This window comes from Uloborus diversus, chromosome 10 (assembly GCF_026930045.1).
Source record: "Uloborus diversus isolate 005 chromosome 10, Udiv.v.3.1, whole genome shotgun sequence".
Classification (NCBI taxonomy): Eukaryota; Metazoa; Arthropoda; class Arachnida; order Araneae; family Uloboridae; genus Uloborus; species Uloborus diversus.
In genome coordinates, this window is record NC_072740.1 from 132,609,677 (window position 1) to 132,625,656 (window position 15,980).

A 15,980-nucleotide genomic window follows, 5' to 3' on the forward strand; every position below is an offset into this window, starting at 1 on the left:
TGAGTTTTAATTTTTTCCAAAAGAAGTCCTTTCTTTGGCTAATTTTACTGGATTATTATCTCTGTTCAAGAGTCCAAACCCATTTTTCAAATAGCGTCTAAGTTAGTCAATGGCGAGAATTTTTCAGTGCACAATGGATAAGTACAGTTAAATCTACTATTCAAAGTACATTCAATATAATATAGTACTAGCTTGCTTAATTTATACAATATATAAACACACACAAACACAAGTAAAGCGCTCATATCTCTACTATTAGGTAGTATTGGCATCCAACTGCTAAGTCACTATTTATTTTAGAAATAAAGAGGTTTAATAATGATTAATGATTCAGTACCTATAAATGTTGCAAGACGACTTAATAGGAAACTATTTGCGACTAATATGCTAAATAGGTCTACCCCAAGATACTAATTAAAACAACAGACTTGGTTTTACATGAGGTGCAACAACTTTTCATGGTTTAAGCGAGACTTGCATTTTTATGCATTTTATGTTTTTAATGGGTTTATTTTAATAGACTTTTTAAAAACAAACTTTAAATACAAACATTAGTTTTTAATTTATATTTTATTACACAAGACAACAGGTGTCTCAGTGCAGAAATATCTTGCTTAAACGTTAAAAATTATGACGAGCAAAAAAAAATTGAGAATTTAAATCACACACCAATCAATCATTTTTTCACAAGAACTTAAAATCGAGTTTAAATCAATCACCGGCCCTCGTTTTTAATTTAAAAAAAACGTGACCCAGTCATTTAATAAAAACTTTTAAAAAAGAACGCGTCATTTTGAGATATCAGACATTAAAATGCGATTTATATGGTTCAGAGGACAAAACTAAAACGTCCATTTTATTGGATGGTACGTATCCATCTCTGGACGTTTCTCTTGTGCGAAAAATTGCGAATTAGTTATGAGAAACTTCTATGTACTAGAAATTTATCTATCATCACATAAGCCGTTATAATGTTCTTACTTCCGTCTGGATGAAATAATACTTTTAAATTGTTGCTATTACCTAGCATAGTACCTAGCATAATTATTGCTATTATTTTTTTTAACTTGTTAATTACGAATTGCTTACAGTGATTGGATTTCCTTGTTACACTAGTGGAGAGCAGTGGAGTTGCTCATCACCTATTCAAGAATAATGAGCTACAAAACACGTTATTATTATTTATTTCTTCATACTATTTAATTAGTTTTATTTTTATTTGTTACTTTATTTTTTCTTTGTGAATTTTTTATAAAAATTGTGCTTTTCAATGCATAAGCAAAGTCTTATTCTTATTAAATAATGTATCTTACTCATATTTCTTTAACATTACCAAACTTTGAACCAGTTTAGATTTCATAATGAGCTTTTATTTTCATTTTCATGAAATACTACTTCACTATTCATCTAAATAGTCGTTACAGAATAGTCTAAGTACGTAGGCGTTTTGAAATGAAGTTTATTTCACTACAAGACTAATTTTGCGTGGCAAAAGCTTTCCCAAAGGAAAAGAACAAACCCACTGTTTATTAAAAATTCCTAACCAGAATAGTAGATACATTTGAGATTTGCAAGCGGTGTTTCATAAATTTTTGGCATTGTTTTGATCTTGATGCAGCGCAAAACAATTAGAAACGTATCCAAAACAATAAAGACAAGTTCAGCATAGCGAAAGGAAGCCGAGGCAAATTTAAGTAAAATACCAAAATGAATAAAATTGCTTCATTTAAATTATAATGCTGAGAAGGCGGCTAAAAAATGTTTTGATGTAAATTTTTGACTGAAAAACGAAGCACAATGTATTGTAATATGTTTGGATGATGTTTGCTTTAATATTATCCTGTTTGCTTCGTTTAATGTTTTTTTTTTTTTTTTTTTTTAAATTATTTTCAGATATTTCTTAATTCTTAAGCATATATTGATTCTTTACATCGATGCTTAAGCATTTCTTAGTACTCCATTCTGCTTTTCATTTCTTAAAGTTGACTATCGATTTTCTCAGAGGAAAATCCTTTCTTATTTATTTATTTGTTATAATACGTCTGTTGTTGTTGGCGTGGCCATAATAAACTACTACTGGAAGATTAGTACCATTGCCTCGAAAGCTTGAACTTCTTTATTAACAGATAAGACAACACAAGAAAAATTTACAGCACATAGAGAGCAAATAACACCCAGGGCACCGGCGGGCATCGAGCCCGTAACCTCCGGTATAAGAAGCGAAGCTTTTACCACAGAGTCACGGAAGCCTCTATAATACGTCTTATTGTATATTAGTGTAGACAAAAAAAAATTACATTTTCTCTTAGCTACTTCTAATGAGAAAGAAAAAAAGCTGTGTTTTGACATCCTAAATATGGAGAAAATAAATTAAAAAATTTAAATGTGTCTTTTTTCCGCGCATGAGCTTCAAATGTTTTTAAAAAAGTCTGTTTGAAAGCAATAACTTAAAACGTAAGTGCAAAAATTACTTGCTTACTATTAAAATGATTCCTTAAACACTCTTTTCATATATTTTAAAATTATTTACTTCCCTTTGCAGATTTAGTTCACGTATAAGCCGTAAAGTTTCGGAAAATTTTCCAAAATTAAGCTTCTTAAAAACAATTATTGCATATTTCCATATTTCTTTTTTCATAGTCCAGTTTTATTTTTTGTGATAGAGGTTGGGGGGAACATGATTTTGTTTTTATTATTATTATCATTTTTTCTCAAAAAATATTTACAATTTTTACAGCAAAAAATGGTTCCATGATTGAATACTTTTTCTTTGTGTCATGGAATTTTTTGAGATTTTGTATAAAAAAAATTGTTTCTCTCAATGACATTTAAAAGAAATTGTTTATGTTGCTCACACACTTAAAAACAAGATTAAAAGAACAAGAAAATCACATCTCAAAGAAAACTTTTTAAATGTGAAACATTTACAGATATCCCAACTACGTTAAAGGATTTTTAACCTGCAATGTGCCAATTTAAATTGTTTAGTAAAGAACCAGTAAGAAAATACTTTCTCCAAAATATATATAGTAATTAATTCACAATATGTTTTGTGATTAGACGTCACGTGGCAATAGGCTAGTGAATCAACCATTTGTTAGTATATTCAGTAAATTACAGCCATTAGCCAAGGCTAAAGCAGAAATACGTCAGTCACTTTCCTATGCCGGGCTGATGAGTGCTAATAAGCACGAAACTGCAGTCCTCAGCTGGAAATGACTGAGCTGGCGGTGTATTTCACATTTGTTAGTAGTTTGACAAGTGGCATGTTCGTAATAATAAAATGACCCGAGAGTTTATTGCTTGCTTATTGCTTCAAACATTTATTTAGTACTTCATTAAAGTTGTTGTAATGCAAAGAATTGACAGTAAATGTTATTGTTAATTGAACAACCCAGCGTTGTTCTTTCTGGCGATTCAAGCGTTTGATGAAGAAACATTAATTTGAACAGTTACATCCATGAACTAATTTCTAACAGGCATGATACTATTAGTTTATGAAAAAATAATGGGTTACTGACTTTACGTTAATCCTTCATTCCACTGTTAAGTAGTTGAATCAAGTTTTGCTTCAATCAAAACAATTGAAATCATGCAAATGATCCCTTTGCAAACTTACCTTACAAATTTTCAAAATGTGTGCATTCCTCACAAATTTGCAAAATGTTATAAATGCTTTATCACGGGCTTAAGTATCCTAAGTCATTTAACGCCTGCTCCTTCAATGTTATACAATTAAACAGGTCATTTTTCACTTTTGAAAGCTCGAAAAGTTTATATTTTTTATTATAAACCTTCAATATCACTTATCGACATTAAAAATTTAAAAACATGCTTTGTATACAATTGCGCAAGAGAATATACAAGATTTTTCTTTCTAGTCCCTTAAAACAGGCTTCAAATTTATAACAAAATTCTTATTATTCAAAATAAATTCAAATAAGATAAACTATGATGCGCAAACACATGGAAAATTTGAAGTGTATTAGAAATTTTGACATTTCTGGCGTGACATTGTATCTGAAGAAGCATCAGAGTCAACAATCAAATAACCTAAAACTATACTCTGCGCTAAAGTTGAGTATACACTTGGGATTTTGATGACAGCTGGTGAGGTGGTTCAAACCAATGCTATGGAAATATAATCTTGTTGCGCTTAACATACCATAGAGAAAAGCGGCTTGAGTTATGCTAAATACGGCTTTTGTGTGTCTTATGTTATTCTTTAAGAAACAACTTTGTTTTCTCAAGCCGAAATTCAAAATGTTAATGTAATTTGAACGTCAGTCTGTAAAATATTTTTTCTATAACATTTATCTGATAGGCTTTGTTCTAAAGTATCTTGAGTTAATATTCTAAAAACAATTTGATCAGTGAATTGTGTATTTTTGAAAATGAATTTATCAACAACTTAAACGTCAAGTGTGTGTGTGAGTGCGTATTACTAAATTAATCTTTCACGTTTAACTAAACTTCTGATTTTGTTTGAGTAAACAAAAAAGTAATTTTTTAGTCGATTTTTTTTTCTGTACAGAAAAATATATGTTGCCATTTTAAAAGGCAGTATTAAATAAAACATTAAATAGTAAACATATCAAAATGTGAGCACAGTAATGAATATATTTTTTTTTAACGACAAAAACCTTTTGATTGTAGAAAAAGTAAAATTTTTGAAACACGTCCTAGATCATCCTGCGGTGGGGAGGTAAACGGCAGTATCTGCAGATATCAGTTTGCGAGATATTCAAAAGAAATGCGTTTTGGATTGCATACTAACAATAGAGAAACGTTAGAGTTCAAACTTCTTTTCAATTGCTTTTTTCTGCGAAAACCAACTAAGCTAGCTTGTAAAATAAAGCTAAAAAACAAAAAATTTGGACAAACGTCTGGCATAGAGCAGATTAACGACAAAAAGCAATCTTGAAAGCTTAATCAGCATGAAGTGAAAATCCCGCTACCCCTAAACAATTTAATTGAAATACTTTTACAATTATGACATAATAAAAATTCATGCTTCCCCTAAAGAAAACATTGTTTAATTGAAACTTGTGTTATAGTTACAACAATTGAGAAACAACCCTCCTCCCCGCGGGAAAAAATATTTTCAATGAAACACACCGGTTTTAAATATCTAGCAGCTGAAAACCGCGGATATATTCCTACCAAAACGAATCGCGATTTTTATTTAACTACAAGTTTGTAAGAATATCGTAAAAGTTCCCATTAGAATAAGTACATCAGTCCGTAAAAACCCTGTTAGAAAGTTAGAAAATAACGTTCAGCAAAATAAGAATAAATAAGTAGTGCTATTATTTACCTAAAACAAGGGGGCTCCGCGTCCTGCTCGCTTCGTTGACCAACCTTGTTCGGCACCTGCGATGGCTCAATGGCGCCTTCGGCGATAAACAGTTGATATTTTTATTTTTTTACTCCTGGATGTCCGGCCCTTATCTCCGCTCCCTTAACGTTTAGAGGGGTGAGAGAGGGTGGAATGGCTTTCTTTGGATGTCCTACATCTAACAGTATATATTAGTGTTAACTAAATTCCTAATTTAGAGACTTTGAACTTCGACTGCCGGTTGGATTTCTTCTGAGGTTAAAAAAAAAAAAAAAAAAAAAAAAAAAAAAAAGATGCTCTTTTGAATAGTATAAAAAATCATGGGAAACCTAGAAATTCCTTGATAAAATGAGCTAAAAACGCTTATACCTTCCGCCGTAATGGAATTGGGGAATTTGCTCAAATTTCGTCTAACGCAGAAAAAGCGCTTTTTCAAATGACATCTAAAATTAATATTATTAAGAAATGAAAGTAATTCTTTAAGTTGAATTTGTGAAAATTAGTGACTTAAATTGGAATGAAAGGGAAATTTTCTATCGATTTTTTTCCCCACAAAAAAGTTCTATCAACACACTGAAAAATTCAGCGTAGTGTCTGACTTTAACCCGTGCGCACACACAGGGAGTTTTATTTTTGTTCTTATAAGTAACTCCGGCGTAGGAAGGTCTGCCTCGAAAACAAAAGCAATTTCAAGAGACACAAGTTCAAACCTCAGACGGCAATAAAAGAGGAGACATTTATGGTACAGTTTCCCTTGTTAATAATGACAACAGTTCCTAAAAGCCACATTGCAGTAAGGACAGTAATCTCTAAAAAATGCCCGTCAAAATTAGACATTGGTCCCCAAAGAATGAAGACAACAGTTCCAAAACAAAGCCAGCGCTGCCTTTGAAAATCCCAATCCCTATCAAAATGTATTGTATGGGATACTTTTAATTGCTATTCCGTTTCGTGAGGAAAATAGAACAGCGGTCCCCGCGTGATACGCGCCAAAATTTTTCTCCTAAATACATAAGGAGAAGTATAGCCGAAATTATGACATTAAAATAAAGGCAAAAGTCTTGAAATATCGTCAACAGTACATGAATCTTCATTAGAAAGAGGGACAACAGTTACCAATGAGAGGAACTCCGTAGCATTACTAACCGGACAATAATCTGAAAAAAAATTAGGCTCAAAACCTTTCAAAACGTATTTCCGTAACTAATAATAGTTACAGAGGCACTTATAAATGCATACTTAAAGTCAAACTTGCAATCCCTGTTTTGCGAGAGCTGGTAGTTCAAGTAAACAAGGAGGGTTGCTCTTCTGTCGCTGACGTTTGACACATTTGCAGTTTCATCTCTAAATGAAAGATTTTCTTCGTATTGCTTAGAATTACTCTTGCTAGCATTTTCTCACAAAATAGGGTGTAGGTAGTTTCCACTCAAAACATGTGTTATTAAAAAAAAAAAAACATTTTAAAACGATTCTCAAGAAAAAATACAAAGTTGCGTAACGGCACCAGTAACAGACAGTCGCAAGTTTGGATTTAAATAATAAGAATTTTAGGCGGGTAAACATGATGTTGCTGCGGCTCATGAATACGGTGCAACCATCTAGTATTATCAGAGTGAATTTTACGAGCCAGTTGGTATTTAACCAAGCAGTGGTGGAAGGTTAGGAACAGCCACCACGAGGTCTGCCGGTGTTTCATGATCATTTGAATTCAATAATGTTTTAGATCTAAAAATAAAGAGTTTTTGCACATTTTGAAGAGAAAATGGGAATTCTGTCCACTACTCCTCCTTTCCTCATCCTATCTGTAATTGGATATCATCATATTTTTTCGTGTCTGTTACTGGGGGTAGGACTATTTTTCGAAATTGAGCAAATAAAAATAGAATTAACCAATTCACAGGATCCAGAAGCAGCCAAACGTTGGATAAAATGTAGTTGCATGAGAGAAAAATACTTTTTAAAATACAAAATACACCAAAAGGCTCAGAAAATTGAACTACCTTAGAGCGATCTTTTAAGCATGTCTGTTACTGGTGCCGTTATCCTACAAGTAGTTTCCACTCAAAACATGTGTTGTTAAAATATATATATATATATATATATATATATATATATATATATATATTAATGTGTTATATTTAAACATTTAAATATATATATATATATATATATATATATATATATATATTTAAATGTTTATATATATATATATATATATATATATATATATTTAAATGTTTATATATATATATATATATATATATATATATATATATATATATATATATATATATATATATATATATATATATAAACATTTTAAAACGATTCTCGCGAAAAAATATGAAGTACATAATTCTAATGCAAGCAAACTATAAAAACTATGCTGTCTTACCGCTCGTGTGCATTCAGGTACGCAATAACCAGTTAATGCAAAATCCGCTTGATGGGGTGGTATTGCCATTTTGTCTGTGTACTCCAAACCCAGTTCCATAACTCCGGCATCGTACTGTCTAAGCGTCTGTGTGTACGTCAACTTAACACCAGAACTGTCGACGACGCCTGGAAAGAGAGCAGTTTATCCTTAATGACATATTCGATCAAGAAAACATGAGTACATTAATTATTTTAAAAAAAGGAAGTTATTGCCTATATATAATAATACGTACCCTTTTGCTTTAAACATTAAGTTTATTAAATATATTACATAGATTTTACTTAAAGGGAAAGAAAAAAGGTTTGGAAGCAACGAGCTTATTCCTAGATGTTATTAGTTGTTTATGAAGTGTTTAAAATATTTAAACCCTATTCATTTAACTTCATATTAAAAGTTAACAATAGTAAAATTATCATTCCTATTTTCATTTTATTCCTTACCATCTATTTGTATCCAGGTTATAAATTTCTAATATTAATAATTTTTCCTTTTATTCCAAACAAGCGAGAATTTCCAAATGACTTTTTCTTTGTTAACTAAGATATGAGAAGTTCAACGCCTTCCAAATAAACGATAATACATTTTCAACGAGAATGAATTTAATTATAAATATTTGATCGTAATTGCTGCACATAGTTTGATTTTATTATTGTTACTTAATTATTTTATGAGAAATAAATCATGGCATATAAATATTCAAGATATGTAAGGCTTTTCAATGCATTTTCTGAACCTAGTAATTAGTGAAATTATGATTAGAAGTGCAGTGAACTTTGTACTTTTATATTAGTTTTAAACTTATCTTATTTTCTAATTTATATATTTCTTGTCATTTACCGTAAAAAATATTTTCAGTGGAAAGGATTTAAAATACTGCATTGTTGCAGCCAGTAATATCCTGACTTTAAAAGAGAAGACAAATGAGATAGGTGAAGTGGTATCTTCCAAAAAAACATCTCTCATTCAGCAGGTTACTTTCGTAAACACCCGGTTTCTCGGTTCAAGCAAGTGTTTTCGTCAACTGTTAGGGGTGCCAGCTTTCTCCGTAGAAGTTATTATAGCGTTGTGAATTATTTGCTTATAATTATATCATAACCATTCCAGGTTTATTCCAGGAAGTTTCAGCGATCTTGATCTTTTTAGAAATACGCAAGAACAAGCCAACCTGGGCGAAACATTTGCACTTGACATCGGTTCAAAAACCCGATTTTTGATGATAATTTTTCGGAAGACTCACAATGTGAAGTTCGGTTTAATTTTCGCCAATGGCGGTGAAAGCTATAACTCAAAAAAAGGCTCAGATTTGGGACCAATCGGCTGAAGAATACGACCTCGTACAAAATTTATCGATACCACTGCATCAAAGTCTTGACTGATTTTTCTTTTACGACTTAGTTGTTTCCTGCGAAGTACCTGACGCTAATGTCAGGTACTGTAAAAACTGAGGTGTAATAATTCTCCGAGTTTGGTGTTAAGCAACTCCAAAAATTGTGCAAATCAACTCTTTATTTCAAGTCAACACCATATCTAGCTTACCCATACACTAAAAGTGGTGTAATTGAAACCGAACACCGATGTTGGTGAATTCTTACACTAACGTCACATGCGCAAACACTATTTGAGGAATATTTTCGACTCCGTTAACACCTATTTTGGCGTACGATTGGAAATCGGCCGGTGCCAATAAAACATTAATCAGGCTCAAGCACGTTGCAACGTCGTCAGCAAATAATCGTCGTGTGCACGGGATTTAAGTTTTAAAAAGGTATGTTAAAATTTTATTTGTAATGAAATGTTAATCATAGTAAACCAAGGCTACTTTGCACCATTGTTGGAAAAATCTGAGTCCATCCGAAAGATAAACTAATGAATATATTCCTTTATGGAATGATCGTTACAACTTTAGCAGCCATTTTCAACATGGCTGATTTACAACTGGATTTACGGTATGTAAATTCATAATAAAATAACATGTTTGTGTGTGTGTGTGGCGCGCTTCCCGGAAAAAACGGTAAAGCCTAGTAAAACACTTTTTTTTTTTTTTGTAATAGAAAATTTTTTGGGGGAGCGAGAAACTTGATCGTTATTCTATCATGATTTTTAAAATTTTTATATTCTACTCCGTTTTGTGTTTACATATACCAGACTTTTAAGACTGATTAAGAAATCTTCCTTGAATAAACTCGATTGAAATGTTAAACTGCTCCATTTTTATGTTTCTTTTGAAAAATGTTAATTTTATTGTTCTAATATACAGATAATTTAGTTTCTTTACGTATTTTAAAAGTTACTTTTTTGAACAGTTTGGTATAGGCATAAATGTATTTTCCTCGTATTAAAAATAAAAGTTGAATCCTCATATACAAAATAATTATCCATGTTTTTGTTGTTAATAATCAATTGGGAAATTAAAACTTGTATAATATGCTCACTGTAAAAAAGTTTTAGTTTATCTCAACACCAAAAATGGTGCCAACTACTTTACACCAAGGGTCGTGTAATGAAACACCACAGGTAACTTTTGGCGTAAGCAAACGCCAAGACGAATTTTGGGTGTTATCAGACACCAAGAATTCTTCTTGATGTTCGATAATACAATATTTTTTGAACAATATAATTTGCACAAAGTTTGTTTTCACAAGCTTTTAAAAAATTGATTCTTTTCTGAAACTTTTCGGCGTTTTTCCTACGGAAGAAATCTTAACGCTTATCTCGATAAAAGTTCGAAAGCTTTTTAACTTAATTTTGCTGCTGAACATGATTTCAAGGGACTGGTTTCAAGTTTTTTTTTTCTTGGGCCTTTTTGGAAAACTTAGGACGCTTAACTCGCTGCATGACCACATGAATCTTAAAATTTTTACGATCAAAATATTTTCTTTTACGAAGCATAAATTTGTTGCACTTTTCCAGATGGAACAGCAAGGAATATTAAACTAACTTTAAGTAAGAGAAATATTTTTAGAAAAATTAAGTTAAACGAATGGTAGGGGAATGTGGGGCAAATATTTACTTTGCTTTTAGAGCAACCTATACAGTAATATTTTAACTATGTAGTAATATATGTAGTATAATTAAATGATAAAAATCTTTCTATATATATATATATATATATATTATCATTTTAAATCTTAATAGCCACCTACAATGCAGTATTTATTTGTTTAATGTTAAGTTTATTTGTATTATATGTTAAAGGCTTTTTACAGTTAGTCCAGCGCATGTGAAAATGTCAAGCGCATGTCAAGGGCTTAGTGAATGGGGCAAAGTAAAATATCATTTTCTTAATTACTTTCATATTTATGGGGAGATAACATTTCCGGGCTTATTGGCCGTGGTCTAATTGGAGTAGAAATTCCAGACGTTTCGGCTTGCTTTGCTGCAGTCATCATCAGTGGTTTGAGTTTGGTGAGACTGATTCCTGGCTGTTTGCTTAAATACCGGAGCCACCGAAGCCGCCAGGAATCAGTCTCACCAAACTCAAACCACTGATGATGACTGCAGCAAAGCAAGCCGAAACGTCTGGAATTTCTACTCCAATTAGACCACGGCCAATAAGCCCGGAAATGTTATCTCCCCATATTGACGCCGGCCGTGAAAGCCTTAAACAGTATTTACTTGCATATTCATTTTTTGATTAATTTATTTGCATTATTTCTTTTAACAATTCACTTATTTATTCATTCATTCACTCACTTATTTTCTTATGCATTCCTTATTTCATTTAATTATCTTTTTATTTATTCATTCATCTTTTTATTTACTTATTTATTTGATCAAAAATATTTTTTACTATCGAGTATAAAAGATTTCATTGGAAAAATATTTCCTTTTTCATTTTGCCCCATGAAAAAGAAAAAGTGAAAATTTTCCACCTTTCTTTGAAAGCACAAATTTACTGACAAAAATATAAAAATACTATTTCCATGAAACTTTTATTATAAAATACGATGTTTTTTTTTCTTTGTGTACTGTATGTAATTTTTAAAAACAAATTTGCAATTTGTTCGTTTTGAAAAAACTCAATAATCTTAACTATTTCACTTTGCCCCCACATGCCATTTCTCTACATGATAGCTTCTATTGCCTTTTTTTTTTCGAATTAACTGCGAAGTGCTAAGTACGATATTCCTCATAAATCTCTTGGAAACGGACATAATATTCGATCAATCATCAAAAGTAAACAAAATAGCATTACTTTTTTATGTTAAGAAAATATTTTGCTCTGAATATACAGAGAGTATTACCAGCTTTGAATCTTTAAAAGTGATTAATTTTTTCCCTTATGATCTCATTTAAAACATTTGTCTTGTATAAATCGCTATAATAATTCAAAAAAGTGGCACCACTTTATATTGTTAAACAATATTTCTGAAAATGTATAATTTAGGTATAAGTATATAAGTGTCATCTAATTATTGGAGGTCCAAAGTATCATAATTCAATGAAATTGAAATATTAATTTGTAAATTGAGACACTTAAATTGTATAAATCATCACCTTTTCAACGTAAGTTTCGTTACCTTTTAAACATGCAGTTTTTCTTAGTTTAGTAGTTTGTTTCTTAGTAAGTTTGTATGTAGTACAATTGTGTAATTACGACCAATTGAGTAATATGAAACGATTTTGCAGACAAAATAAATATATTCGGACTCTTATTTAAAGGTTTCATTCCCATGTTTAAATTTTATAGGCGCATCAAAGTTCTTTGGAAATAAAGGATGGACCTTCCAAAAAGATTCCACATCTACACACAGAGCTAAAGGCACTCAAGACTGGTGCAAGACACATTTTACGGACTTCATTGGTGGTCAAGAATGGCCACCGTATTCCCCAGATTCGAACCTCATGGATTATTCTGATTGATCCATCGTGGAGACAAGGGTGTGTGCCAAACCTCATAAAACTTTGGCATCCCAAAAGAAATCCTTAAGCAAGGCATAGGATGAAATATTAGTAAGTGAGTTGCGGCCCAGAGCCGAAAGTTTTGCGACACGTTTTAAAGCTCTGTATTAATCCGAAAAGTAGCCACTTCGAAAATTAGTAAATATATCAGACGAAACAATGTATTCATATTTATTTTGAAGTTTGGTCGTAATATTTTCATTAGCATTAAAGTTATCGTGTATTATGTGTGTCCAAGTTATTTCTTGTCGCCCTGTATATTTCAATTTCAAAAATATTTTTTGTGGTAAATATGTGATCATAGTGACAACTTTTTATCAACTTGAAATTTATAGAATTTCCCAAAAAAAGTTTTTCGTGATACACACTACTAACCAGTGACACTCTACTACTTTGTATAACGTTTTTTTTCTCTATCTCAATCCATTTTCGAGACAGAAATTCTTACTCCACAATTTTCAAACAGATAGCGTCGTAGATGGTTTTATTCAGTAGCGCATGCCCAACTTTAGAATGTCTAGACACCACTTTCATTAATATAGCTGCAGCCGTTCCCAAGTTAAGAGGGTGGGAAGAGACTTGAGTGGGCATCTTGTATATCTAAGTATTAAAACACTTCGCAAAATCCACAGCAATGTCGATTTATTTCTAACAGGAACATAACTCTTAGGGAATATGTCAGTTACAGATTACGACTTACTTCTATTTGAAGTATTCATTAAGAGCGGTAAAAGTGCAAGCTTGTAGTTATAAGTGAGCACATCCTTTAGGACCTAAAATTCAAGAAATAATTGATTCGTTTCCCCTAAACAGTAATCAGTGTGACTGATCCGAGTTTGCTTTAGGAATACAACACTAAAAGTTTAAAATTGCCTTTTCTGTAATCAAAAATTACATCTCTAATGAATATACTCATTCAGAAAATTCATTCCATTTCCTTTACGTTCTAACTTAGATGAAAGGATCTCATTTGCTCTCAAATATTCGCATCAATTCATCGTATTGGAGTCACATACTCAAAGACCGTGAAATCGAGATTTTAAACTGTTTGACGAATATTTCTCAGAGTACGAAGCTGAACTTACGCAGGATAATTGCATGCTATGCTCTAATGTAAGTGAAGGGCACAACGATGATGTGCCAATGTATTAATTTTAAAGGCGTATTCCAAAGTAAGTTGCTTTTAGTTTAACAATATTTAAATTCACCTACCTGAATGTGGGGAATAATCATGTTACCGTTATTCTTAAGTTAGATAAAAGTTATTAATTCAGCAAGTAATTTATTTTGGATGAGCATTTTATGCAGCCGTATTGGAAAAAAATATATATACAGTAAAACCTGTCTACAACGATACTGTTGAGACCTAAAAAAACTGTTATAGACAGGTTATCGTTATAGACAGTTTGATTATTTATGCTGACATTTTGCTGGGACTAAAGAAAATATCGTTATAGAGAGTTTTATTGTTATTGACAGTATTGTTATACACAGTTTTCACTGTATTTGACAAACATTTTCTATTATGTAATATTTTTCTAAGAAATTTTTGAGCAATCGAGATTGCTTATTGTTCTCATTTGACCGTTTTTGGTGTCCGTGCCTTTTTCAACTTGGATCGGAAGCCATTGCAGCACCACCGTCCTCTGCTGGCGGCGCGGCTGCTCCGGTTTTGAGCTATCCGCTTCTCCTGGTCGGAGGCGTCCATGTTCTACACACACGCACGTTCACACACACATACACACACACACACGACTTCACACACATACACACACACACACGACTTCACACACATACACACACACACGCCTACGTGCATACACACAGGTCTACGCACACACACAACTATGCACAAGTAACCGACCAGGAGGAGAGGCAGACTTGGGGGGGGACAGGAGCCGTTTCTAGAAACAATAACTCCAATGATTAGGGTCCTGTCTCAGTTCGTGATTGCGAAAAACATAATTTGAATTCAAAATTTCAGAATTCAAATTAATTTTCTTTTTTTTTAATTCCTTTGTATTACAATGTGTATTATCGGCACTTAGAAGTATGTTTTCAAGAAAATGCAAACAGTCAGCTCAATGGAAATCCCGATGAGACCCGTTTACATTACAAGCTGAAAATTGTTAATAGTACTTTTGATGCAAAGCGCTTTCTTGCTACTTCGTAAAGAGTAGGTTGAAAATTCTACTTGCAATGATCCGTTTTTGCCACTAGCGTGAAACATTTTCATGTTGTAGTTTGTAAATAATTCTAATGTGTCGCTTTTGGATCAATATAAGCAAGTTCTTAAAAAATAATATTGTAGTAATTGATGCGCACAGAACATGCTGAAAGAAGAATTATAGCATAAATTCTGCACAAAAAAGCCAAAATAACGTAGTCATATTACCACTACTTTACAGGACAGCGTAAAAATGTCTGGTGTATTCAAAGTTTAGGACTCGCGCTCTTCATATATTGGTAAGCAACAAAAAAAATTAAACATAATTATGTAGCAATGGCCCAATGCGGCATTCTACTTTAGTGCATTAATAACCTGAAAATCGCCGTATTTGGACTAACGTTAGTCTGGCTCTGAGGAACAAAATTTATATTACAAGCTTTACTATCAGCCTACCTTATGCAACCAAATTCAAAATAATAGAATACTTCCCACTTTTTGGAAAAAAAAAGTTTATTCTAACCAAAGATAAGTGCAAATTAGGTATTTAAATGAACGTACCACCTTTCTTAGACTTTAAAGTATGCATTTCATTTCAAATATACTCAATTAAAAATAATCTTAGACAGAATAATCCAAAAGTTTATAGCGATGAAGATTTACATTGAGTCAAAAAATTGGAATATTTATACTAAAGGGGGAAAAACACTTTCAAAAGGAACAATATCAATACTAGAATGCGTCATTTTTTGCTGTATTTAATGTTTTAATCCTTTCTCACACGGATTCTACCACCTGTTTACATTAATCGTTTCTGTCACTGTTTCCGTACCCTCTTCAATGCGGCAACGAGCTCAATTTTGTTGGCGGGCATCAGGTCTTGAACCGCTTTCTTTAGATTTGACGGTACCACATATTCTTGATCGAACTGAGATTGGTAGAGTTGCTTGACCAGTTTAATACCGAAATTCCTCTTTCTGTTTAAAATATATGAGTCGATTTAGAGATGCTACACGGAGTAGAATCTTGCTGAAAGATAAAATGTGTCACTGCTGTGCCTCAGATGAAGTATCATGCAGTATTATTGATAAATAGCGGAAGTCACGCATTGTTTTATTTTAAGATATATATATATA

The 15,980-nt window shown here is 32.0% G+C and overlaps 1 protein-coding gene across 1 annotated transcript in view; it reads right to left on the reverse strand.

Annotated features, from left to right (window-relative positions):
- LOC129231372 (dopamine beta-hydroxylase-like) overlaps nucleotides 1-15,980 on the reverse strand; it is a gene marked incomplete in the record, with an annotated part of 223,781 nt that overhangs the window by 42,020 nt on the left and 165,781 nt on the right. Inside the window, 1 exon segment of the mRNA XM_054865669.1 lies at nucleotides 7,734-7,900. Coding sequence (XP_054721644.1) covers nucleotides 7,734-7,900 — 167 coding nt within the window.